Source organism: Lepisma saccharinum, chromosome 20 (genome assembly GCF_977018435.1).
Source record: "Lepisma saccharinum chromosome 20, izLepSacc3.1, whole genome shotgun sequence".
Lineage (NCBI taxonomy): Eukaryota > Metazoa > Arthropoda > Insecta > Zygentoma > Lepismatidae > Lepisma > Lepisma saccharinum.
The window spans coordinates 7,266,203-7,292,997 of NC_139248.1; the positions used below are offsets into that span (position 1 = coordinate 7,266,203).

At 38.6% G+C, this 26,795-nt stretch overlaps 1 protein-coding gene across 7 annotated transcripts in view; it reads left to right on the plus strand.

The window, feature by feature from the left end:
• The window catches only part of Dlg5 (MAGUK family member discs large 5), a 95,826-nt gene that overhangs the window by 50,003 nt on the left and 19,028 nt on the right, over positions 1–26,795 (plus strand). For 5 of the 7 annotated variants that reach the window (XM_083142063.1, XM_083142062.1, XM_083142065.1 and 2 more), the window contains 8 exons: positions 200–325; positions 3,406–4,899; positions 6,553–6,728; positions 9,382–9,558; positions 18,351–18,492; positions 20,089–20,212; positions 23,395–23,653; positions 25,589–25,753. In XM_083142063.1, the coding sequence (XP_082998189.1) occupies positions 200–325; positions 3,406–4,899; positions 6,553–6,728; positions 9,382–9,558; positions 18,351–18,492; positions 20,089–20,212; positions 23,395–23,653; positions 25,589–25,753 (2,663 nt within the window). The remainder of the gene's footprint in view (positions 1–199; positions 326–3,405; positions 4,900–6,552; positions 6,729–9,381; positions 9,559–18,350; positions 18,493–20,088; positions 20,213–23,394; positions 23,654–25,588; positions 25,754–26,795) is intronic. The other 2 variants (XM_083142064.1, XM_083142066.1) reach the window with 2 other exon arrangements.

Consider the following 26,795-nt stretch of genomic DNA (forward strand, 5'->3'; position numbering starts at 1 on the left):
TGCTAAAGAATCCCGGCATGGGCGTTCTTTGTGAGTGTCCCCTTCATCAATTTCATCATTCATCCTTGTCTTAGCCAAAGGTGGAAGAAAAGAAAAGTAAAATGAATAAATCAATTTTTCCTGTCTGTCTCAGCATAACTGGTGTAAGGACGTGTATAGATAAATTGTAAGTATAACTATTTGGTGTGGTCTCATTCAGTTGCAGTTAAATACGAACTCTGAACACGGGCTCACTTTAGAGACTGGTATTTACATATGCAAGATCAACCCCGGATCTTTAGCAGCCAAGGAGGGGAATTTGGCTGTTGGGGACAGAGTGCTAAGCGTGAGTATAGCATTACGCAGTTGGTCTCCTCACAAAGTGCTTCCCCTTTCCTTGTTTTAATCTTTTGCACGTGCAATTTTCTTTTGTGTATATCTTTTAGCACTTTACTTTCCACCTGAACAGTTTTGGCAGCGATTTAGAAAATATGTTTTAAAGTTTGCATATTATGGAAACTCTGTTTCTGTGTAACCAGTTGATGATGAAAACATTATATTTATTACAGATAATAAGTAATATCAGTGACCTAGAAGTAGGGATGGGACTAATTAATCGGTACGGTATCGGCAGATATAGGCGTATCGGTTTATTGGTAAAATTACCGATTATTTTACCGATCCGATATATCGATAAATATCTTATAATTTAGTGCAAAATTCTGCCATTTTGTTGTAATTTTTATGGATAATCTCGATGCCCTACTTTCTAAAAAAGTAATTATCTAAGTATTCAACTTCTTTTGCACAGCAGTCACCTCGAAACCCACATTTATTAAGGAGATCGATGAACCTTTCAGGTTCTTCAGGCACCATTTCTAATTTTATATCGGATTGGTAGAATATCGGTTATCAGTATCGGTAAATTTTATATCGGTACTTTATCGGTATCGGCTAAAATTTCATATCGGCCCATCCCTACCTAAATGTAATACCATTTTTTGACCTACAAGGGGAGCTTGTAAAATTACAGACAAGAATTGCAACAAAAGTTTATCATATGGTGACAACAGGACCAGTCCTACAGTTACAGCAACTCCTGAAACGTGACCAAAACAATTGAGGAACATTTCTGTAATGTATAATTAAACATTAAAATGCTGATCAAGGCATAATTTATTGCTTTTACTGCAAATAGTACATATTGACACGTTTTTGTGCCATGTCCTAGATCTGCAATGCTTATGTAAGATATACATTGTATTCAACATATTATATATCATGGACACTTCTGGCTTGCAATGACTCTTATTTACTTTCAGTAGGATTGTTAAAACCCAGAATTTTCTTTGTTAAGTAGTCGGCCTGGCTACTCACTGGGAAATATGCATGCATGCTGCGTGCAGTTTTCTCCGTAGACGTGAAAAATTACAACTTTTATTAATCCAAATCCCATTGAATTTGTACATATTTATAAATGCCCTGAGACAAGTTTTTCATAGTTTAGCTTTTATTTGTATATAGGAAGGAAGAGAAAGCTGCATGGAAAATAAAACAAACTTCAATCCGTTTACTTTGTTAGTGTTCTTTGCAGAACAGATAGAAGATTATTGCAAGATATCTTGAAGTTCATTAGGTAAATTTGAGTTTGAATTCCATGTAGAATTAAGTTTTTCGTAAATAGGATTGTTGAAATCACACAGATCCTTTATTTTGTTAATATATTTGTGTCGGGGGGGGTTAGAGGCAGTAATACGTAAAGTTGAAATAGAGAAAATATCTGCTTGTACCCTTGAATTTTTGGAATGTTCCCTTAAAAATAGGGAATTATACTTGAATTTTATCAGGCTTCTAGAGTAGCCACACTGGTAGTATGATTTTGGAGAGGAGGAAGAACTAAAAATAATTTTATTTATTATACATAAAGAACTAATGCCTTATATGAACACATTACTAAAATACAATGAAAATAATAATAAGTTTGATTTTGTAGAAACGTGCTTGGCATGTTGGTCACATGTCTTGTTGTAGATCCAAGGTTTATCGTGAGTGTTTGAAGTGTATTGTGCTTTTTTAAAAAAATTGTACATTATTGTGAATTTTTCCTTTTGCCTATATTATTTGTTTTGCAGTAGTTTTTCAGTAGAGCTAGAAATATTTCAAAAGGACTATTAATGGTTATTACACTTTGTTGTCAGTGTCATTGTAATTTTTTTTTATTATTTAACCAGTCATTTAAATTTTTTCCGGGTCCTTCATGCTTCGTTTTGTCTTTTCATTGTCTTGTATGTTTTGACTTTTTGTCTGTCAATGACATTGTTTTAAAAATTAAAGTTTGGAGAAATGATTTTTGTTTACATGTTGAAATCAAAATGGTATATTGTTACATGTTTCAGCAAAAAATGATAATTTATTATTATTTTTAAAATTTTCATATTTCTTCATCTAATTAAATTATTAGTCTGGCTGTTGCATGTTTCTTTTGTTGCAATTAAGGTACAATTCCAATTGAAATAACTTTTGCTTACAATATTTTAACATTTAATGCTATTAAATGTACTCTTAGTTCTACATTTGTGAAAAGTTTATGAAGTTTTATTCTTTTTTTCTTTTTTCGTTAATGTAAGGAAACCCTCACCACACAAAATGAAATTTAGATATTTTCATTTTGTGTGGTAAGTGTTGCCTTCCATTTTTTTTTTAGTTTTTCACATTTCTGGTTCCTTTGCTTTCCTTTGTTCATTATATGTATATACTTCCATGTATATTAAGACCTGGGTTGATGTTATCCTAATTTAAACCATGCCATTACTAGCCATTGTAACAATTTGAAGTTGTTCAAATTACATATTTATAAATGTTCATATAAATATCTCATAGCCCTTATACATAGAGAAACGTGGGGGCCTCCCCGATGGCGTAGTGGTAGCGTCTTTGCCTTGTAATCAAGGGGCCCCAGGTTCAATACCCGGTGGAGGCACAAGTGGTTCAGATCCCACTTTAAACTGTAGGTTCCAGTCCTGATTAGCCTTACTGTGCATAAAGTGGACTTAAAACATCAAATCAAACAGAGAAACGTATATGTGATGAACATTTCATTTTGGTGTTATAAATGTAAATAAAATCCCAAACTTGGTTCAAAATTTACACTTATTGCATGAAATATTATTTTTAGAAAGTTCCATTCTAATTGCACGTTCCTAGTCTTGAACTGTCTTTAGGTGGCTGTAAATTTATTCCTGCAATGTCTTGATACACTTCACATCTCTAAATGAAACAACAAATGATCAAATATGTTTTATTATTAGTTTGTGTCATAAAGTATCGATATCACGTTGTTATTCAGTATAGTACCTATTTTTCTTTGAACTTATATACTGTATATAACCTTTGCAGATAACTAATTGATTTTTTTGTAATTTGCAGGTTAACAGCAAAATGATGGATGGGCAGAATGCTCGGGAAGCTATGATGGTGCTCGACGAGCCTGGTGATTTTCTTACAATTACAACTCTGAAAGGAATGGGATCGCCAAGTGCCCCCCTCAGCTCTAGTTCGAGTGGTCACAACATAACCACGGAAGATGAAAAGGGCAGCAATAACACGCACGTAGGATGCAAAGACGATCCACGAATGGACTGTCGGAAACTGGTCAGCAGTGCAGCTCAAACTGAAGAAGACTCAAGATACCTTTCGAACAGTGCAGCCCAGACGGAAGACAGTGTTTCCGAGAGGAAGTACGTGGGTAACGCGTTTGGAAGTGGCGAGCGTGCAGTGTACAAAGTTAGCAAGTCTGGGAGCAGCGAGAAAAGTGGTAATGCACCTACGGGTGCTTGGGAGCTGATCAGGGAGAAAATAGACATAGTGCGAGGTCGCAGGCACAGTAAAGAAAGAAACAGGGACAGGGGGGATGAGAAGAAAAGACACAGAAATTTCTCCCCTGCCTCGTTCGATCAGGAGCAATATGATGCTATAGCAGAATTGGATTCCGTTATAGAAAGCTACCACAGACCGGGTGGTAGTGCTGTGAAAAGAAGCAAGCGACGAGAGAAGGAAATGGAGAAGAACGGCGGAACTTGGCCGAAATGCAGAACCGGGCCAGTCATCGAACATGCCACAGGAACAATTCTTCATCCAAGGAAACATAAAGAAAGACTACCATTATCAGTGTTGCTAACTAATCCTCCCAAGTATCCACCAGATAGTATGTGTAATCATCTGGACAAAGATGCAGACCTGGCGTATCAAGTCTCGCAAGACAGGAAAGTTCCATGTTCCCTCTATAAATCTTTAGATGGCAACACTGTTGTGCATTGTACCAAATCAGGGCAGTTGATATCTAGTCATAAATCGTTCAGTCCCTCTCCGGTCAGGGATCTAAGCATGGACAGGAAGTCAAACGGTGATCTGGACCACGGAAGGGACAGATTAAGCATGTTGGTCCCGTGCGACACGAGCATAGACTTCTCCGTGAAGTCTGGCAACATTGGGAAAGAAGTGCTCGAATATTATGTTAAGAAGAAAGGCAGCAAGTACTCCCAAAGTGATAGTGAAAGTAACATGAGCCCGATCGATTCTCTACAAATGTCATCACTTAATGTTCCTTCGTATTCATCGAAATCGATACCGGTGGATCGCGTTCCATCTCATAGTCAGATACAGTCGCAGCTCTACGGATCGCCAACAAGTGTGCATCCATCATTGATTAGGTCGCCGTTGTCTTTCCCTCATTACCCTTTCACGCCGTTCACGATGGCCCACCCGCACCCTCATCCGCACACTTCATCCCAGTCGGCTGCAGCATCACCGAGATATTCATCACCGACGCACTTGCCTTCCTCTCACAGTGGGGAGTCAATTTTATCATCACCAGATGCCAGGTCGTACTCGTTTGAGCCACCCTACAGTCCATCACCACAGGTATGTGTGCAGCTTTTTTAAATATTGCTTGGGATTTTTATGTAACATTAACTTATTAAAATGTGTACATCAACTCGCTGCATCCCTTTCGGGAGGTCAAGGCATGGCAAGTGGCTTTTCGTGGTTCCATCTCTTGCTGTTTTCTAGCTTTTGAGACGAGTCTCTGGAACTGTGGCTTTCAACCAGCTCTTGTGTCTCCTGGGTTTGATAGCAAGTGAATGTACATAATGGTTTAGATTCAACTTTAAACTAGGAATGGCCACAAGATTCGGATATTGGGTATCCAGATTTCAAGTTATTCGATATCTGTTGGGTAATTCCATGTCAAATCAAACAGTGTCATGATGTCATGGATTTGGCTAAATTTTGGTATACATGTTTGTCATCTGAAATATAGAAAATGTTTTTGTTTTTTTATGTTGACGGTTCGCGAGTTATTGAAATTTGAAAATTGACAAAATTTCCCAAAAACCGCTCACCGTTGAAACTTGAAATACAATTTGCAAGAGACCTGTTTCAACTACAGGGCTGGACATGGTCTTATTTTAAAGCTTATGAAGAGGGCTTTCATTTGATATACATTTTTTTTTTTTTGCGAAAAACAAATTTTGAAAGTGTTTTCAAAATTTTATTTTAAAATTTCCAAAAAACGAAATTTTCAAAAATTTTACACATATTGGTACACATCTACTGAAGGTTTAGTCAAAATTTGAAGGTGGTATCTGGTGAGTTATCCCTTTCCTTCAGTGACTTGTTTATTCCTGCTCTCCTATGCTTCTTTGTCCATCTGGATCAGTTGTGGTGTAGCTGTCAGAGTGTGTACATCTCAGTTAATTTCTGTCCTTCCATTTCCATTAGTGAACTCAAAATTAAAGAAAGAAATTTTCAGAATTAAAATAAAAAATTTAGGTGCCATGGCGACTGGGTGCCCAAGATTTTTCTACCTTTAGTGTACAGAATATTTTTGTATTGCTTATCCTGTGTACATTATTTAGCCTGTATATCAAAGAAGCTCAAAGAAAATATATTGCAGTGACTTGCTGCACTTCACCTGATACAAAGAGACCAGTGTGTTTCTGATGCAGGGTGAACTCCCCCCACCCTGATAGTGGAGTTGCCTGCCACTACGTCACTTCACTTCTGTCGGGATCATCTTGTGCGGTCAGCTGTACTACAACTGTCCAACCTTGTAAACTGTCCCACTTTATGAGAACAGGAGTGTACACAGTGAAAGCAGAAATGTACACCTACACGGGACCTCTCCCACACCAAGTACATATAACTTCACCCTGACTTATCTCTGCACTTTAATCCCTGAAGATGAGAGTGACGTTAGCTCTCTAGCTCTTGGAAACCCAGACGTTAGCTCTCGAAAACCCATCCAGAAATCACCTGGCTGATTGCCTGAGAAAACCTCTTTAATGTTTTTTTATTTTTTGATGATGAATCAAGAGTGGGAAATTGCAAATATGCCAACATGGGACAAGTGACTGGGAGAGAAGCATACAAATGACTGTCCACTTTAATTTACAAGTTGTCCCTGGCTTTTCTCTTACTGGTAGGACTGTATGCAAATTTGATATATGATTTCATGATCTTGATGCAGGACGAACGTTTGAAGTTTGTTTAACGAGATTGGCCTTTTCCTTTCAGTCTTTCAATCACTCACACTCACCGTCAGTTGAGCTGCATTATCCAAAACCACGACCAGTGTTGCCAGCTCATTCCCATCCCGGATACAGGGGAAATGAAGACATCATAACAGTTACACCATATCATGGATACGAAGGAGGTACCTTCCCAAGGAAGAAAGAAAACCAAAGGATAAGGTATGGGAATAGTTATTGCATGTACTTGATCCATCCAGCTTTGAGAATAACAATCGACAAAAGACTAATTGGGAATGGGCTAATGGTTTGTGGTGGAGTTTGAACAAAAACTTGAATACTGAACAGGTGCTGGACTTTATTCATACTACTTCATTAGTTTAATCGCACCACCATACACTAGCATGTTGATTTATCAATGGTAAATGACCATAAGTATTTGTGGAGAAAGGTTTTGCTACTTGCTACACTACAGGGTGTCCAAGAAGTCCCCATACCCCTAGTTTATATTACATAGTACATATTACCTATATATATATAAGCACACACACAGGGTGTCGCAAAACTCTTTCAACAACGCTTGGGTGCTGGTAGACATAAAAACAAATAACTTTTCCCTATAAAGTTTACCTCAAAAGCACTTAGTTTCTGTGCTATAAGCGCTTAAAATCTATCCTGTACGTATGCAACCCAACACAGCAAATGCTTGCTCTGACATAACTACCAGGGCCGCATAGCAGGGTTGCCACTAGCGTTCCTCATTAAGAGACGACGACTTGAAAACAACAACTTGGGAGTCTTGCCTGAGCAAAATTCAAAACATTAATGATACTTGATATGTTGTAACAAGCATTGACAGTATTTATAAACTTACGAAGACAAATAATGGGCAGACTGAAATCCAAGATTACTCATTCTAAAATATCTCCATAATTGATTGATTTATTTGGTTTATTTTAATTTGCTTATCTGCCACCTTTGGCTAATAGTGAAGATGAGGATGATATGATGAAATAACAAATGACACCAATGTCTAGGCCAGGATTTAAACCCGAGACATCTGGCGCTGTAGCGAGCTGTGCTAACCACATCACCACGGAGTGTTTTGTGTATCATGCAATATCAAACACTGAAAGGGACACGTGAGAGAGGGGAAATCAACGTCATCCACAATACGAAGAAACCTTCGGGGTTGGTGTCTACAGCGCCCACGTAAGAAACACAGAGCAAAGCATTATGAGGCCAAGGTCACAATTAACCAACATTACAATACTTATTTTAGAACAGTGGCAACCTCTAAATTTTAGCGACAACTGATATGCATGTGAGACAAGTTATGTGTTTTAAAAGTGGGTTTCAAGAAAATTCCAACGATTATTTGCAATACTAGGAACATGAGAATTAAAAACTCTCTCTCTCTACACTCAAACACATCTTGAATGCTCTATTAAAGAAGTTCTAGGAAGAAATTAATATTTCATTGAAAGGAATTACATTGAGTTCGGTCCATACTGCCTGTACTGTTTTTTTCTGCACTTCACGATATCGTTTGATATTGGTACATACATCAAGAAAAATCCTCGTAATTTACACTCTTTACATATGTGGGAATTAGTTTTCTCATTTTGTGTTTTTGTTTTGCATTCTTATCATCGAACGTGGAAAAAAAATAATCAAAAGGAAACCATTGAGTACACATCACAAATTGTACATATTTATCAGTCCTTGTAACAACTTGATATCAACGTTGAAATGTAAGAGTAACATTTTTGAAAGGCAGCAAAATGTCAACTTTTAGTTCACCCTGGAAACAACGTTTTGTAGCAAACTAGCGAGATTCTGACATCTAGATGAATTTCCGGCATAATTCTTGTGAATTTCTATTCTTCTCATTGTACGACATTTTGCTGCACTTTCAGGAAAATAGTAAATATGAGGACAAAAGATCCACTGACAACTTTGTCCAGGTCGGAACTCGTGTCCGGAACATTTGGTAGAGAGATCATGTGTTGGATCACTAAACGTACTCAGTCACCGTAGTGGCTCAAGAATATTCATCTGCCGGAGATTTTTGTTTCTTTTCAGTATAGAGATTTGCCTGCTTTTTATAACTAACTCGATTCGCAATAGCGTTAGTTCACAATTTTCTAATAAATAAATTGTAATAACATTACAGTCTTATGTGTTCGAAATGAGGCAGCAAACACATCATGCTTACATTTGTTCGTGGATTTCGCTTATCTCACGTGTCCCTTGCAATTGTTGATATTGCATGATACACGAAACACTCATGGTGATGTGGTTAGCACAGCTCGCTACGGCACCAGGTGTCTCGGGTTTAAATCCTGGCCTAGACATTAGTGTCATTTGTTATTTCATCATATCATCCTCATCTTCGCGATAACCAAAGGTGGCAGAAAAGCGAATTAAAATAAATCAAATCAATCAATTAATTATGGAGATATTTTAGAATGAGTAATCTTGAATTTCAGTCTGTCCATTATTTGTCCTGGTAAGTTTATAAATACTGTCAATGCTTGTTACAACATCTCAAGTATCATTAATGTTTTGAATTTTGCTCAGGCAAGACTCCCAAGTTGTTGTTTTCAAGTTGTCTCTCTTAACGAGGAATGTAAAGTATTTCACTTTCTTGAGAGGGTACAGAGAATTAACCAGTTGTTTGTGATTGGTCAGGGTAAGTCACCAAAATGAATAGACAAATTCAGGGGCGTGGGATTATCACTGTTTTGTAAATGAATTGGCTTTAAACCAACGTTGCTCATTTAGAAATCCAAACCTTTCCCATTTTAAATGAAGCAGACTGTTTGCTGATATTATTCGTAACTGTCCCCATGTAATAATTTTTTATCCCCAGAATTCCCTCCAACCAAAGTGTGACTAGTAAGAGCAGTGCCGGGAAAGTGTCCACGGGGAGCATTGAGAGGGCCTCGGAACGAAGCAGCCCCATGCCGACATTTCACGTGGAAGTCCTGAACCCCGGTCGCAGAGATTGCAACAGGAATTCTTTGCAGGAGTGCGGCTGGGTTAAGAAGTAAGTGATTGTGGCTATTTTGATATATGTTATATTGCCGCAGAAAGTATGAAATTGTACCGCATAGAAAAATTAAATGAATTGCTGGTCACAAGTAGCTGAAGGCCGACCTGGAGCTCGGAGGCCGAAGTCAAATGGATCTCTCTGGTTTGTTGTACAAACAGAGTGAATAAGCTGTTGCATCTGTTGCAGGCTTTCAATCAATTAAAAGTGACTTTGTTAGTATTTCAGAATCTAGCAGACTAGTTTAAGGTGAAGAGTGACAGTTTCGCAACAGATGTGTATTTATTTCAATATTGTTGGAATGGACAATGCACTGAAAAAAAAATGTTCAAGAGAGTATGAATTTTGTCCCCATGTTGCAAGTGGAAGTGGTTTTTTGTTAAGTTAATTATTAAGCTAAATACAATCAGTAAAATATATGATGAATAAGTATGTACAGAGTCCCATGTATTCCTTATGGAGAAAAAATTGCGTGGTGCTAGGTACAGGCGAGCACTTTACTTTATAACATACATTTTGATATTCTGATGTAATTCTTGAATATTTTAAACCAAACTCTTGGTAAATTGATGCATACAATTGTAATGGAATACTTACACCTGACATTAATCAATTTTTTCAACAACTTTTAATCTTTACAATTTTCACGCGTCAATATTGGTATAGATTGGAATCAGTCAATCAAAGACCTATTAATATTCATTACATTTGTAGTGTAAATACGAAATTTAACAAGTTTAAACAACTGTGAATTGTCAGCTCGATGCAAATTTCATCATCTTGGTTGGAAACAATCAATACATATGATTTCCTCTGGAACTGAAGATGGAAACGTAAAACTCTGCAGGTAGAAATCGCCACAATAAGGGGTCCTTCCCGAAAGCCACGCGAGTTGAACACATTAAACGAGTTATGGTAACTGGCTGTCCCATAAGTGCTTCCATGCATTTCGTGAGGTTCATTATGCTGTCCCAAAAGTCGCATTCCGTGTGTTTCGTGCAAGAACAAGATTTACCAAACGCATGGGCCAGGAGGCTGGTTTGTTAGGTGAGAATCGTCTGCTGCTTGCAGACAACGCACGTGCATGATGGCTTCAAACTGCACTAGTTTGAAAAATGTATTATAATTTTAACAGAGAGCAATATGAAGAAACATGCACAAGATGAGTGTGCCATAACTGTTCTTACAATGTAATTAAAATGAGTAACCAGGGTGGCGACAGACCTGGAAAACCTGGAAAACCGGGAAAAGTCAGGGAATTTGAGGTGTCAAAAATAGTCAGGGAAATGTCAGGGAATTTCGTCTTCATTGACTTTCTTTATTTTTTTTTATTTATTTAATTTAAAGATATCGTTATGGAACTCTGCACGGGAACAGAAAATTGTTATAACTCGGGCACTATGGGAGCAATCTACTTCGGATAAGTTTTGTTTTGCAGCTAAAACATCAGCGCATGCAACCGTGTACAGTTCAGAACGCCGGACCGAGGAAGGGGGTTTGGGGGGCGCGACCCCTGAATTTCAATAGAAAAAAAACAAAAATCTGAAGTTTGCCCCCTCTTCTCCCACTATTTTGGGAAGAAGGCGCGAACTTTAGTATTCTTTTCAAAGAATGGACATTTCTCAAGAGAATGAAACATGGTTCATGTTCTTGGGTGCCATACAAGTAGAATAATAAGTCAAAATGTGATTTTTAATTTTTACGAAAAATATGTAACTTGCATTTTTGGAGGAAAATTGTTATAACTCGGGCACTATGGGAGCAATCTACTTCAGATAACTTTTGTTTTTCAGATAATACATCATAGCATGCAACCGTGTACAATGCAGAACGCCGGACTGAGCAAGGGGGGTTGGGGGCACGACCCCCGAATTTCAATGGAAAAAACAAAAATTTGGAGTTTGCCCCTACTTCCCCTGCTATTTTGGGGAGATGGCGCGAAATTTAGTATTCTCTTCAAAGAATGGACGTTTCCAAAGAGAATGAAACATATTTCATGTTCTTGGGTGCCATAAGCCAAAATGTGAAACACTGTTTTTTTTACTAAAAATAGGTAATTTGCATATTGCTCAGAAAATTGTTATAACTCGGGCAGTATGCGAGCAATCTACTTCGGATAAGTTTTAATTTGCAGCTAAAACATCAGAGCATGCAACCGTGTACAATTTAGAACGCTGAACCGAGGAAAGGGGGTTTGGGATCCCCCGAATTTCAATGAAGAAACCATAAGAATCTGGAGTTTGCCCCCTCTTCGCCGCTATTTGGGAAGAAGGCGCGAACTTTAGTGTTCTTTTCAAAGAATGGACATTTCTGCAGAGAACGTAACATGTTTCGTGTTCTTGGGTGCCATACAAGTTGAATAATAAGCCAAAATGTGGTTTTTTAATTATTTTTTTACAAAAAATAGGTAATTTGCATTTTTGGAGGAAAATTGTTATAACTCGGGCACTATAGGAGCAATCTACTTCGGATAAGTTTTGTTTTGCAGCTAGATCATCATAGCATGCAACCGTGTATAATTCAGAATGCCGAACCGAGGAAGGGGGGTTTGGGGGCGCGACCACCGAATTTCCATGAAAAAAAAAAAAATCTCGAGTTTGCCCCCTCTTCTGCTGCTATTTTGGGGAGAAGGTGCAAACCTTAGTATTCTCTTCAAAGAATTGACGTTTCCAAAGAGATTGAAACATACTCTATGTGATCAAAAGTATCCGGACACACTGCGAAACGTATGTTTATCATAGAGGGCGACACAGTACTGCCATCTACCGCGTGGAACACATAGTCAGCGAACTCAGTAGTCTACAGACAGTGTGAGACAGCAGTATGGGGTGGTCTGAGGAACTCGCAGACTTTCAACGTGGTCAGTTGGTTGGGTGCCACTTGTGTAGGAAGTCTGTGTGTAAGATTTCCACCCTCCTAAACATCCCTCTGTCCACTGTTTCCAATGTTATAGTGAAGCGATGTGTACAATCCAAAAGCGTGCAGGCCAACCTCCCATGTTGACCTCCAGAGACCATCGAGTGTTAAAGAGGGTCGTACAGCATTATCGTCAATCATCCATCGCCACCATCACACAGGAATTCCGAACTGCATCAGGATCTACTCCGAGCACCATTACTGTTTGGGGCAAGGTGCGGCAACTTGGTTTCCATGGCCAAGCAGCTGCCCATAAGTCAAACATCACACAGACAAATCCAAAAAGGCCGCCTCGTGTGGTGCAAGGAGCGTCGAAACTGGACCATAGAATAGTGGAAAACCATTGTGTGGAGTGATGAATCACAGTACTCAATGTGGCGATCCGATGGTAGGGTGTGGGTGTGGCGAATCCTGGTGAACGACATCTACCAGCCTGTATAGTGCCGACAGTGAAATTCGGAGGTGGCAGGGTTACAGTGTGGTCATGTTTCTCCTGGAGGGGGCTTGGCCCCCTTGTTGCTTTACATGGCAATGTCACGGCACAAGCTTACGTTAACATTTTAACAGCTTTCATGCTACCTACCGTCGAAGACCAGTTCGGGGATGACCATTGTGTCTTTCAACACGACCGAGCACCCGTCCATACTGCAGGGCTTGTGGGGGAGTTGTTTGACGACAACAACGTCCCACTAATGGACTGGCCTGAGCAGAGTCCTGATTTGAAACCCATAGAACATCTCTGGGATGTTTTGGAATGCAGACTTCGTGCTAGTCCACACCGGTCCACATCAATACCTCTTCTCATTTTGGCGCTTTGCGAGGAATGGGCTGCCATTCCTCAGGAAACCTTTCGGCACTTGATTGAAAGTATGCCTGTGAGAGTGAACGCTGTCATCAAGGCTAAGGTTGGGCCCACACTGTATTGACTGTCAGTGTTCCCAATGGAGGGTTGCTCAAACTTGTACTTTATTTTGAGGTGGGTGTCCGGATACTTCTGATCACATAGAGTATTTCATGTTCCTGGGTGCCATACAAGTTGAATAATGAGCCAAAATGTGAAACTCTGTTCGGAAATGTGGCATGGATATGTTGCAGAGAAGGGGGAGGTTGGTCATCAATATGAATTTCCCAGGCTTGCTCCAGACCTGTCAGAGTTTCCACCCAAACATAAGAGTATAGGTCCAAAAAGCACATTCATTTCGTAATCAGCACCATGATACCATATTTTATCATCGGGCGAGTACGACCTTACCTCTAAATATTACGTGGAAAATGCATTGAATTATCATTTTTTTTTCTTGTCCGTATAGGAGTCGTAAGGGGACTTGTCAACAGATGGAGGGGATACGAGGGTCACTATTTATATTTTGAGCCTTGGCAACACTGATTGAAGTTAGGCACGATTTGACGTTTGCACGGAATCGTCTGGCATTATTGACCATAACGTACTTCAAATGTTTTGTCAATAGCTTCATTTGTGTTGTTTATGTGTTGCCTTGGAGATTGCGCGACAACAATAAAATGGAATTAACTCGTGAACATTTTCGTGCGATGATTTTTTTTACGATTTTCGACGTGTATTATCAAGACAAGGGTGCATCGATCAACTTACTTCCATATTTGGCGATGAAGCCCCATCCTTTGCCACTGTGAAACGCTGGTATAACGAATTTAATCGTGGCCGCCATTCGCTCACCGACGAGATTCGCGAAGGTCGTCCAAAATCAGTTGTTGTTCAAGAAAACATTGATGCTGTGCAAAACCTAATACTGCAAGATCGTCATGTGACATACTGTGAAATTGAGGCAACCATAGGCATTAGTTCCACCAGCATATATAAAATATTACATGATCATTTATCTGTGAGAAAGGTATGTTCTCGTTGGATCCCACACAATTTGACAAAAACTCAAAAAGACGCTCGCGTCAATTGGTGCAAACAAATGCTCAATAAATACAATCGTGGTGCTTCAAAAGACGTATATAAGATTGTAACAGGTGACGAATCATGGATATATGCATATGAGCCGGAACGTAAACAGCAGTCGACTGTATGGGTGTTTCAAGATGAACCCAATCCAACAAAAGTTGTTCGCGCTCGAAGCACATCGAAACAAATGGTCGCCTGTTTTTTCGGGAAAACTGGTCATGTGGCAACTGTGCCTTTAGAGGAACGTAGAACGGTCAACTCTGAATGGTACACAACAATTTGTTTGCCAGAGGTCTTCGGTCAAATACAGAAAACAAACAAACGCCGTCGGATCATTCTTCATCAAGACAATGCCAGCTGTCACACATCTCGTCTAACAACCGACTTTATGAACAGTCAAAAAATCGAATTGATGGGTCATCCGCCGTACAGTCCTGATTTGGCACCCAATGACTTCTTGTTCCCGAATGTCAAGAATAAATTGCGTGGACAACGATTTTCGTCGGCGGAAGATGCCGTTGATGCTTTCAAAACCATATTATGGAGGTTTCTCAAGAAGATTAGAAAAACTGCTTTGACAAATGGTTCGAACGAATGCAAAAGTGTATTGACCATAAAGGAGAATACTTCGAAAAACAATAAAGCAGTTTTCAATGCCAAATTCCTGTTTTTTCATTGTTAGGCTCAAAATATAAATAGTGACCCTCGTAACAGCGGGTGGCACCGTCCGATAGTTGTCGGACGTCATAGTAAGGCATTTTGTTGGGCAAACTGAAGGAACATGGAAACAAATAGGTTCCATTGATACATACGATTTTTGTCGAATATCGCCACCCGGCAAAGTATCTCATTACAACATGCGACAGAAATTGCATGGACTGCAACATGCAACAAAAATCGAATGCATAAACAAGAAGTGCTTTAGACTGCAAATATGCTGCTGGAATTTTATTACTCTTCTGTCTCACTTCACCTTATTTAATGTAGCAGTGCTTACGAAGGTTTTCTTTCATCATTCTGACGTATTACTGGTTTTGCACAAGTTAACATACGTTTACAATGACATTGCACTATTCTTAGATATCAAGAAGAATCCAACCAAATGGAATATATATTGAATACTATCACGAAAAAGTGAAACATAAACTGCATTAGTGAACGTTATAAAAATTGGCAAGTGCATGCATGCTCCCAACCTCAAATTTACTGCAACACTGTAAATTCCTGTCTGTTTAAACTCATGAGAGATGGTCATTAATCTCTCACTGAGTAAGGTTAATGTCCAATATTATGAAATAAAATACTAATAATAGATACGTAAATATTTGAATATCATATATACTCGAATCATTCAATCATAAAAGCAAATCACTTTCTTCAATAATTGACTTTTCTCTGCCAGCCCTGCTAAATTTTCACTTTCCATCTACTGATTTATACGAGGTGTGGCCAGAAAGTAATTTCCAATTAGTAGGACATTGATTTTTCACAAACGCGAGAACTGCTAAAAATGGTAAGTGCTGCGAAGTTATGTTTAGGAATGTGCAGTGATGATGTCTGGACACATTTTTCGCCCATTCGAAATAATGTGAATTTGGCATAAAATGCGAATTGTTGGCGGTTTTAGCGATTTTTTTAAAGAAATGTCCTAAAACAACGAAAAATTCCATGAAATCCAACATTCTTGTCTTTTGTAGGCCATGTTTGTGTACATAGAACATGCAAGGTTTCCAACATTTTACTCAAGAGTAAACTATAGAGGTATACGTACATGGAATAATTCCGACAGCCACATTAAATCATGTATTTCCCACGATTTTTTCAACTTAACAAGTGAAAAAAAGATAATGCCAATTTTTGGTGCCATAATATATCGGTATCTGTCACGTGAGATTGATTGATTTTAATTTTTTGGTGCGTCGCCACTTATGGTCATTATGCACCCTTCAGTATATATGCGGTGAAAATTCCATTATCTAAAATCCTTACCTTAAAATTAAAAAAGGGGTATGGAAAATAACTTTCCCGAAATAACTTTCAAGATATCAAACTCTCACGAAGAGGCGTAAGCCATTTGACTTACTTTGAAACAGTAGTTTAAAAACACCATGAAGGTATAATTTCAGATATTTGCCAGACAATGCGCTAAAATGAAAATGTAAATTTTGGGTAAAATAACACCGTGTCGTAAAAAATAAGAAAATACATCAATTTTAAAGAAAATAACAAAATATCAAGGTCCCTACCGATTAGGCATAAATAAAACAAGAATAGCAGTTCTACTTTATTACATTAGTAACAGTGAGTCCTAACCTAATTTTCGGCATAATCACCACCGTTGTTCTGGCATTTGTCGTAGCATGGCACTTAATTTTGTATGCCCATGTTATATGTGTCTGACAGCAAAGACTGGAACTATCTCTACCGCAGTGTAGCTGTCAAATCCTTGCCCTGCCAGAAACCTCTTCAGTTAATCAAAGAGATGAAAGTCGGTACATTCAAGACCAGGGCTGTACAGGGAGTTGTCAAAGATCTCTCGCACATTCGATTGGCCTTCCGTGAATTGTCTGCACCATCGTCTGACCTTACTATCACTCACGACGTCCGGTCTGCACACCTGACGCGATTGCTGGTGGCTCTGTGCCAAATTCTGAGCGTGCAATGTAGGCTACATCGCAGTCGGTGGGAGACTGTATGAGAGCTGCAATCTTTAACCTAGAACTGTCCTAAAACGGCTTCATTGCAACTGTACCAGATTACAGCTACATGCCACTTCTTCCTGCCTGCATGTGTGTGTGTAGCTCTCCGACCACTAGTGCTGTGTATAGGCACCTTTGAAGGAGCTTTTTTCAGGATGCCCCTCGTATATGAACTTTCAGAAGCTTTTATTATTAGAGTGTTCCTGTTTTAATGTGTGGTTAGCTAAATCAGGTACCTATACAATGCAATTCTATAAATTCCTTGCGTTCAATTTCTAATACCTACATACCCTTTTCGTCAGTATTAATGGTATAACTGCATATTGTCAGTTTCACAGTACTTCACTTGGATATACTGTACTGAAGCAGAAATCCCATTGATAATGTAAGGAAATATGGCACTTTATTTTGTTCGATTCAATTGTTTCACTTATATGCAAGAGTTAAGTTGTTTGCTTTACAGAGAAGAGAGAAGTAGCTTTATGCATTGAAAAATGAGTCTGCACTCATGGTTCTTGAAAGCAGAGGGTTCCAAACCTCAGTGGAAATATCAACATATAATACGGAGAATGTATAGCTAAGGAGACTGATAAATTACAAATTGTATTTCTTAATCAATCACTCTTCACTCTTATCTCATTTAGTCGTAACTTTAAAAATAATCAAGTATTTTATTTTAAACTTACTGCATATGAAAAATTCCGTAATCCTTCCGTAGCTTGTGAATTGTAATAATTTTCCAAATTCATTGTTTTGCAGTTTGAATTCAAATCATAGAGAATAGAGAAATTAAGTCAATTTCATAGGAGGTAATATTGGTACTTAACAAAACCATACGTGTATCTGTGTGAGTTTATTATTTTTATTTGCAAAAAGATCGATTTAGTTATCTTTGTGATTGTCAGGGAAAAATGTAAATTTTGTCCTGGAAAACCTGGAAAAGTCAGGGAATTTCATTTCTGCTTGTTTGTAGCCACCCTGGTAACAGTGTTCACAGCAGAGTTTATTTCTGCCAGAAGGCCATTCCTTCCGATGGACACCATGCGGAAAATTTTCTATAAACAAAACGCTGCGCCTGCACTTTCGTGAAGAGCGTCTGTAAAAGGCTGTAAAATAACTGGTTTCACCAGGCCAGTTACTTTCGTTCGATTCGTTTGTTTCGTTAAGACTTTCGGAATGCACCCAAGGTACATTGAAAATATATTTTATTATAAATTAAGTATATTTTGTATTATAAATTTCAGACCTGCTCGAGGGGAACTCAGGCGAGTACATATAGACAAATCTGTAGAACCTCTGGGGATACAGATCTCGTGTCTGGAAAGTGGCGGAGTGTTTGTGTCTACAGTCAGTGAACATAGCCTCGCTGCTCAAGTAGGATTACAGGTTTGTGTCTTTGTGTTTTAGTTACGCTTGTGTAGGTTATTCACATAGAATTAAATAAACCATTTGAATGTCAACATAAGGCATTGATTCTTTACAATACCCCTGAACTCAATGTATTGCAAATGTAATAATTAAAATTAGGAAATTGCACAAGTAATGCAATCATGCAAATACTACAGTAAATATTTAATTTTAGCTGATCAAAAGATCTAGAGTTTCTTGCATCTTTAACTGTTTAGTAACGAATGAAAATACAGGATGATTCATAATTTCATACAGAGTTTTGAACGTTTATAGTACAAGAACTACAACACGTACAGTAAAAAAGTGCATGTCAGTTCATAAAGAATCTCTTCAAGTTTGGTACGTATCTTCAAGGTGCTCAATATGTACACCGTCCGGGTGACGTGGCAAATATCAATCCTGAAATCAGTTCCTGCCACACACGTCCCAACATATCACGATGAATACCAGCGATTGCATGCGTGATCTTTCTCGCAGTTGTACAGAATCACATGGCAAAGGGGATTCAAACGCACAATCTTTGATTTGACCCCGTAGGAAAAATATAATTCTAAGATGCAGAATGCTTTTGTGTTCGCCAGTACACACCATGTTTCCACTAACTGTGTTATGCTGACACCTTGCAGCTAAATCTACAATTACGCCTATTGCGAGTGCCAACTTGGAGAGATTCTTTATGTACGATATGCACCTTTTCGCTATATGTATTATAGTTTTTGTGCTGTAAACTTTCCAAACCGCAGAGGGAATTATGAATCACCTTGAATACAATAATGAAAACTAGGGATGGTACCGATTAATCGGTACTCTATCGGTATCGGCCAATATAGGCATATCGGTGTATCGGTTAAATTACCAATTATTTTACCGATCTGATATAACGATAAATATCTGATAATTTATTGCAAAATTCTGCCATTTTGTTCTAATTTTTATGGATAATCTCCATGCCCTACTTTCTAAAAAAGTAAATGTCTAAATATGCAATTTCTTTTTCACTGCAGTCACCTTGAAACATGTATTTATTAAGGAGGTCAATGAACCTTTCAGGTTCTTCTAATTTTATATCGGTACTTTATCAGTATTAGCCAAAATTTCATATTGGCACATCCCTATTTTAAACATTGGCTAATGTTCATAAAAATTATAGCTTTGTGTTAAAAAAAAAAAAGGTATATTGTATTACTAATTTTTTTTGTTAAAAAAATTTTAACCTTTATTATAACTATACAACGCAAAAATGTGTTTTTATGCTTGTAACAAGGGTAGAGTACAAGAGAAATAATTGTACAATGCAAGTAATGCGTACATACAAAAAAAATCATAAGGTTTCCCATGATTGGCAATAGCATTGTTGGATGCCAGAGAATCTCGGTTGCACTTTGCAAATGATAGTGCATGAATAGGTTGTAAATTAATTATTCAATATTTGGTCAGTTAAATCGGTAATCTCGACCTTTGCCTGGTTTCGACTCCTGTAAATGATTTTAAAGAAATATTTAATTTACCCTTGTAGCATGTTTGACTTATTCCAAAAGTGTAGATTTTGATATATTTTTATATTTTCATTAGGTTGGCGACCAGCTATTAGAAGTGTGTGGTATAAACATGAGGAGTGCTACTTACCAACTAGCTGCAAATGTACTTAGACAATGCGGTAATTCTATTACAATGCTAGTACAATATAGTCCAGACAGTAAGTATCTTTCATGTATATTGAGTTAGATTATTAAAAATTACTTGCTGTACATGCAGTGGAACCTCGATTTTACGTTTTTCGGGAAACCAAGCTGAAAAAAAACTTGAAATCTGGAAAAACCTAAAATTGGGGATAATTTTATAACATTCTGCTATGTTGGGACCATCAAGATGGAATGTATAATGTGAGAAAATGGTAAAATTGAGGAACATAAAATCATGGTTCCACTGTATGTAATCTGTAATGTGTTTTACAGAAGGTCGATCCACGTATATGTGTCCAATTTTGGACTAGCACTTACGTTATGAAAATCCACGGGACCACCATCGGTTGGCCTCAATGTGATCACCGTGTATCTTGGCAATAGCCCTGCACCATAACTTCCATTGTAGGAGGCTACGATGAAGTACAGGAAGTGGAATCTTCTGTCATTCCTCCTGACAGGCTTTCCACAGGGCCCGGAGAGTGGTGACACGATGAGAGTAAAGTGCCCGTTGCAGTAGACCAAATCCACAGAAATCCATGGGACTCACATCCGGTGACTTCACCAGTATATTGTGAAATGGAATAGCCCGAATGCCGGTATCTGTCGCCATCTTTGCAGAAAGTTCTGGGTAGAACAAGATGTATGTGATGAGACCTTACACAGATAGTCCTCACTGAGGTAATGTTCACGGCTTTTAAAAACCTTCCGGAAGTTTAATTTCTCACACGGGGTGCGGTTCACAGTTGACTGGGCCATGTGGAGTCGTGTGGCCATCACACGTTGCGTCAGGGGGTTTTCCTGTAGTGCCATTCGATGCAACTTCCGAGACACGGGTGGCATCACTGCAGTGCACGCTCACTTCCCCGTCCCCCTGGTGGGCAACTGAATAGCTTGAACCTCGTGGTTTTTATGCCGCTTGATTATGTTCTTGATGGTCATCGAACCCAAGGCACATCCATGATCTTTGCACTGTTTCTGAATTTTTGACACCGAATATTTGGCGTGGAAAAGTGCAACTACGTAGACCTCCCAAAAACTGTTCACCTTAGTAGCCATGATGCACACAACACACACTCGTGATAGTGACACTATACTACAGACTCTAACCGTCCTCCCACGCTTTTAACCGCTTGGATCGGTCGATTCTGTGCACAGGGGTGACGGTTCAAAATCGGACACATATACGCAGATCGACCTTCTGTAATAGGCTGAACCGATACCGGTGTATACCTTACCAGAGTCCAGGATTGATGCTTTGCACTCAAAAATGTCACCGTACACCTTCACAAGTGTCTAAATACCCTGGCAATTGCATAAAATGCATAACTTTCATTACATGTGTGACAGATCAATGAGTACTCTGTCATATTAATTGATGTACTTGTTTATCAGTGAAATTACCAATCTATCTATAAATATCTTATATTTAAGTGCAATATTCTGCCATTTTGTTATAATTCTTATGGATATAAGCATGTAATGTGCATGCCTTGCTTTTTTTTAAAAGTAAAATTTTAAATATGCAACTTCTTTTGCATTGCAGTCATCTAGGAACATATATTGATTAAGGAGGTTGGTCAATGAACCATTCAGATCCTTCAAGGATCATTTGAAATTTTATATCAGATGTAGAATATTGGTATCATTTATATCTGTACTTTATCAGACTTGGCCAAATTTTCATATTCTCAGTCCTAGGTAAACTATTTTCCCTCTTCCTTGATTAATATTTTGTAACTTTACATGTTTTGATGGTGTACTTTTCTCGTTCAACAGATTAGACCTTCAAACATTCTGAAAAAATATGTATACCTTATTTCTTCAAATCCAAGATGCCATTGAATGTAAGGTGCACCTTAATGCTTCAGCTTTTGAGATAAAATTTTACTTCCAATTTAAGGGACACAGATACCAGTACTTTATTAGAACAATGCTGTATATTATTACATTTACATTACCGTAAACAATACTACCGTAAGAGAATTTTGTTAAGAGCATGCGGAACAGTTGCAGGCTCTTCCCTCAGAGTCAGTGTTGCCAACTTAGCTCTTTTGGGGCCAGATCTGGCTCTTTCGTGCACTCGTTTGGCTGTGAACTGGGGCACCCGCCCCATGCCCCCACTCTGATGCCATCACTGGCTCCGACCCACAGACCAACTTTTACCATGACTATACATTTTGCACTTGACGTGATATTGTTATATTGGCTGTGTCGCTCCATCCCCTCTTACCTTCCTGAGTACTTTTTTATAGCACCGTGAAGAATACAATATTGTTATCCGGAAATCTTTTTTTTTTTTTTCATACGACCATCGGAAATCTTAGAATAAATTGTCATTATTTAAAAGTTAACTGTAATAGCAGCACCCCCCACCCCTTTGACACCTAAAATTAAAATTACCTGAGGAGCCACTTCATCCAGCCTTCTTAAATCCATTGCGCTTATGGGAGTATTATTTAATTTGTTCTCTTGGGAATATCAAACTTCCAATGGCATAGAAAAATATATCAAAGGAAAGAGGGCAGTTTGATGAAGCTTTTGACCAGCGGAAAAGTCGAAACTTCCATTTGATTAGCTGCAACTTGATTGATTGATTGATTTTAGTTTATTTTACTTCGCGTTTTGTGCCTCTTGGCTAATTTGCGAAGATGGGAATGAGTGATGAAATTGATGAATGGGAAGGAATACATGGTATTCTGAAAATTCTCACTCATCATATTTTTCAAGTATCGTGTCTAGCTTAATAATCAATATAAAAACGCTTCTACATGCAACATGGGGAGAAATTCATACTCTTAGTAGCATTGCCCATTCAGACGATATTGAAATAAATGCACACATGGTGCGTAACTGTAACTCCTATCCTTAAGGTTGATTTTTATCAATACTGGTATTTCTGTAAAATGTCAAGGAAAAGAAAAAGCTTTTGATCTTTGAAATAGGCAAATACTTCATTCTTTATTACACTACTATAGTGCACTAACATAATGCTGTGATATATTTATGCTTATATGCACTGATTCAAGATGCCATCGTATCCAAGCACTTCCAAATTTTCAACATCCGAAACCCCCCAAGAAAGGTGCATCTGAGATTTGAAGAAGTAGGTTTGTAAAAAGAACGAGTTGTTTTTCTGTGTGTGTGCCAAAGTGCCTTTTTAGAGGAATGTAAGCCTGTATTTGTTTTATTCCAGAATACCAAGAACTCGATGGATCAGCAAGTACAAGCAGTGAGGAAGCTGCTTCACGATCTGGATCTCCTACCCCATGCAATTCACCAAAGTCCACTCGCAATCCCCTTCCGCTTCACTTGGAAGAAATCTCTCCCTCTGCCACGTCCACCCTCAGAGGGGGCATCGGGGATCGCAACTTACCCCATTCTGCACACAACACACTCACAAGGCATCAGATCTCGCAGGCAGTTTCCACACTCACTAGGCAGAATGCTTTAAGGTATGATGTTATGTGCATGATGTTCAATGTTCCATTGCAAGAAATGGTACTACGTTCACTGAGGTTTTTGAATGGACCATTCTGAAACAACCCCAATTAAAGTTTCCGGATTTTCTCATTTTATAAATTTTTACTTGATTGGTCTGAAAAAGCAAAATGTTACAAATTTTCCAGGATTTTACATAATTCTGAGCAAATACCATTGTAGTGTTGCTTGTTATTTATTCATTAATATTGGAGCCTCCCCGATGGCATAGTGGTAACGTCTTCACCTTGTAATCAAGGGATCAATACCTGATGGAGACACACAGTGGTTCGGATCCTACTTTAAACTGTAGGTCCAGTCCTGATTAGCCTGTCTGTATATAAAGTGTACAAAAACTCAAACAAACAAACAATATGCACAATATTGTCATTTGTTTTTACGGAATTTTGGTCTTTATAGCAGGATCCACAACAATAGCATACAAATAACAAATGACTAAATCACAAAAGAATCATTTTAATGGGGCATTTATATGCACTAATATATCATGGTATATTTGTACTTCGGGGAAACAATGGTAGAAGAAATTAAGAATTATCAGTTAAAGTGGAATGAACATGTTCTGAGGATGCAAGATAGCCGTTTGCCTAGCTTTCTTCACTTCTAATTTTGTCTTGTAAGGTTACTCCACTAAAAGACTGCAGAAATGTCATTTGTGTATTTCATTTCGGGGACCGAGCTGAAAAAAACTTAATATGCGGGATAATGTATCTTAACTGTCATAACTGTCCAAAGGGTCTGTATGAACCCCATCATTTTCGAACACAGAATTATTCGTTGCCATGTCCTGTGTGACATCTTCCTCAACATTTCTGGAGGAACGTGGGTGAACGCTCTCCGCACAGCGTCTTTCAATTCTTCAACCATATCATAACGGTCCTTGGCAACAATTTCCTTGATAAAACCCCATAGTGCATTGTCACACGTTGTGAGGTCAGGGCTGCGTCAAATGGAGCCGGTAAGGCAGGAGACCCACAACCAATCCAACGTTGTGGAAAGACTACATTGAGGTACTCGCGAACTCTGATGGCAAAATGAGCAGGTGCACCATCTTGCTGCAACCAGCATGTCTGCCTAACCCCCATGCCTGTCAAGAGGGGTACAAACCAATTATGGAGCATGTTCAGATATTTATACTGATTCACAACATTGTCCATAAAATAAGGACCATAAAGACGTTTACTGTCCATGACCGCCCATATCATGACATGAGGAGGTTTGTTCTCCAGTTCTTCGTAAAAATAAGGGTTTTCCTTTGACCAGAACACAACGTTTCGTGCCCAGGAGCTCCGATAAATGGAACACTCATCAATAAAGATTACTCTCCCCCGCTACGGTATCCTGTCAAATGTCTGAAGCAGTGCGGCACATGCATCCTTCCTGCGCATCAAGTCATTGTCCGATATCTCATTCACACTCATCAGTCGATATGGTCGTACCTTTAAATCCAACTTCATGTGCTTAAGCATTGTGGACCGGGGTATGACCAGTTCCGCGGATCTCTTCCGCATTGACTTCATTGGGGATCTTACCACGGATTGGGCTACCTCTCTGCACTGTTCCTGTCTGTCGCAGCAATGTGAATTTGGGAGAAGGGGCTCATCGAAACTGCTGTTGAAAGTCTGTTCGCACATTCTCCAATGTTCGTCCAGTCTGTTCCTTTTCGTGAACCCAACAGCTGGCAATCAGGCGTTGTTCAATGGTGTAGTCACTTGTGTCAGCCATGATTTACACCTGCAACATGCAATATATACATGCATTAGCAACAAATAATAATTTAGCAATTGCAGTCACAATATCGAGGGGGCTCACGGGACTTTGTGCCCACCCTGTATAGTTCAGAAAGGATAATTTTAGACATGTTAGTGATCTTGTGATCTCATTTCCAGTAGTCCAGACGACCCAAATAAATCTCCAGTGAATGAACCTCGAGTTGTCTTCCTCGAGACGAAGAAGTCCAGCAACCTCGGCATCAGTTTGGTCGGCGGGAATGCTGTCGGGATTTTCATCCACGGCGTTCAGCCAGACTCCCCGGCATACAAGGCTGGTCTCAGGTTAGTTGCTGGTCATGCTGACTTTTTAATGTTAGTAATGCTGACCTCCATGTTAGAGTGGTTAGCACAGGATGCTACAATGCCAGGGGTCACAGGTTTGAATCAGGGATGGCCAAATCCAGATAAAATTTTATCTGGATGTCTGATAACTTTCTATCCAGATATCAAATATCTGGAAGTTGGATATTCTGATATCCAGATACATGGATAATCCAAATGTCCAGATATCCAAAAGTGTGCATTATCCAGACAGTATTATTGTTTATCCACTTTAGGGACTATCCATTTATTATTTTACTTGATATGTTCACATTTCATTACAGATTTTCTCCAAATCTGTATTATCGAGATATCCTAATTATCCAGATATTGGATTATCCATTGCATAATGGATATTGGATTTGAAATCTGGATATCTGTTATCTGGAAATTTTGGCCATACCTAGTTTGAATCCCAACCTGGACATGTGGAATTGAAAAGTATCTTTAGGTTTGACATTCCTATGTTATTGCTATTAACTAACTTTTAATCAGAAGTAGACGGTAAATTACTATTTGTTGGTTTAAGAGATCATTACTTACTTTTCACTAGGCATGGGACCGATTAATCGGTATCGGCCGATATTGGTTTATCGGTAAAATTAACGATTATTTTACCGATCCGATATATCGATAAATATCTGATAATTTAGTGCAAGATTCTGCCATTTTGTTGTAATTTTTATGAATAATCTCCATGCCTACTTTCTAAAAAAGTAAATGTCAAAATATGCAATTTCTTTTTTCACTGCAGTCACCTTGAAACACATTTATTAAGGTCAATGAACCTTTCAGGTTCTTCAAGGACCATTTCTAATTTTATGTTGGATCGGTAGAATATCTGTATTTGTAAATGTTTTATCGGTATCGGCCCATCCCTACTTTTCACTCATCTGGTGATTCTTGTATAATTTCTTTGTGAGTGTCCATCAATTTTATCATATCATCACTCATTCCTCATTATGACGAGACTAGGTAGACGAGACTTTCCCGTTCCTATTTA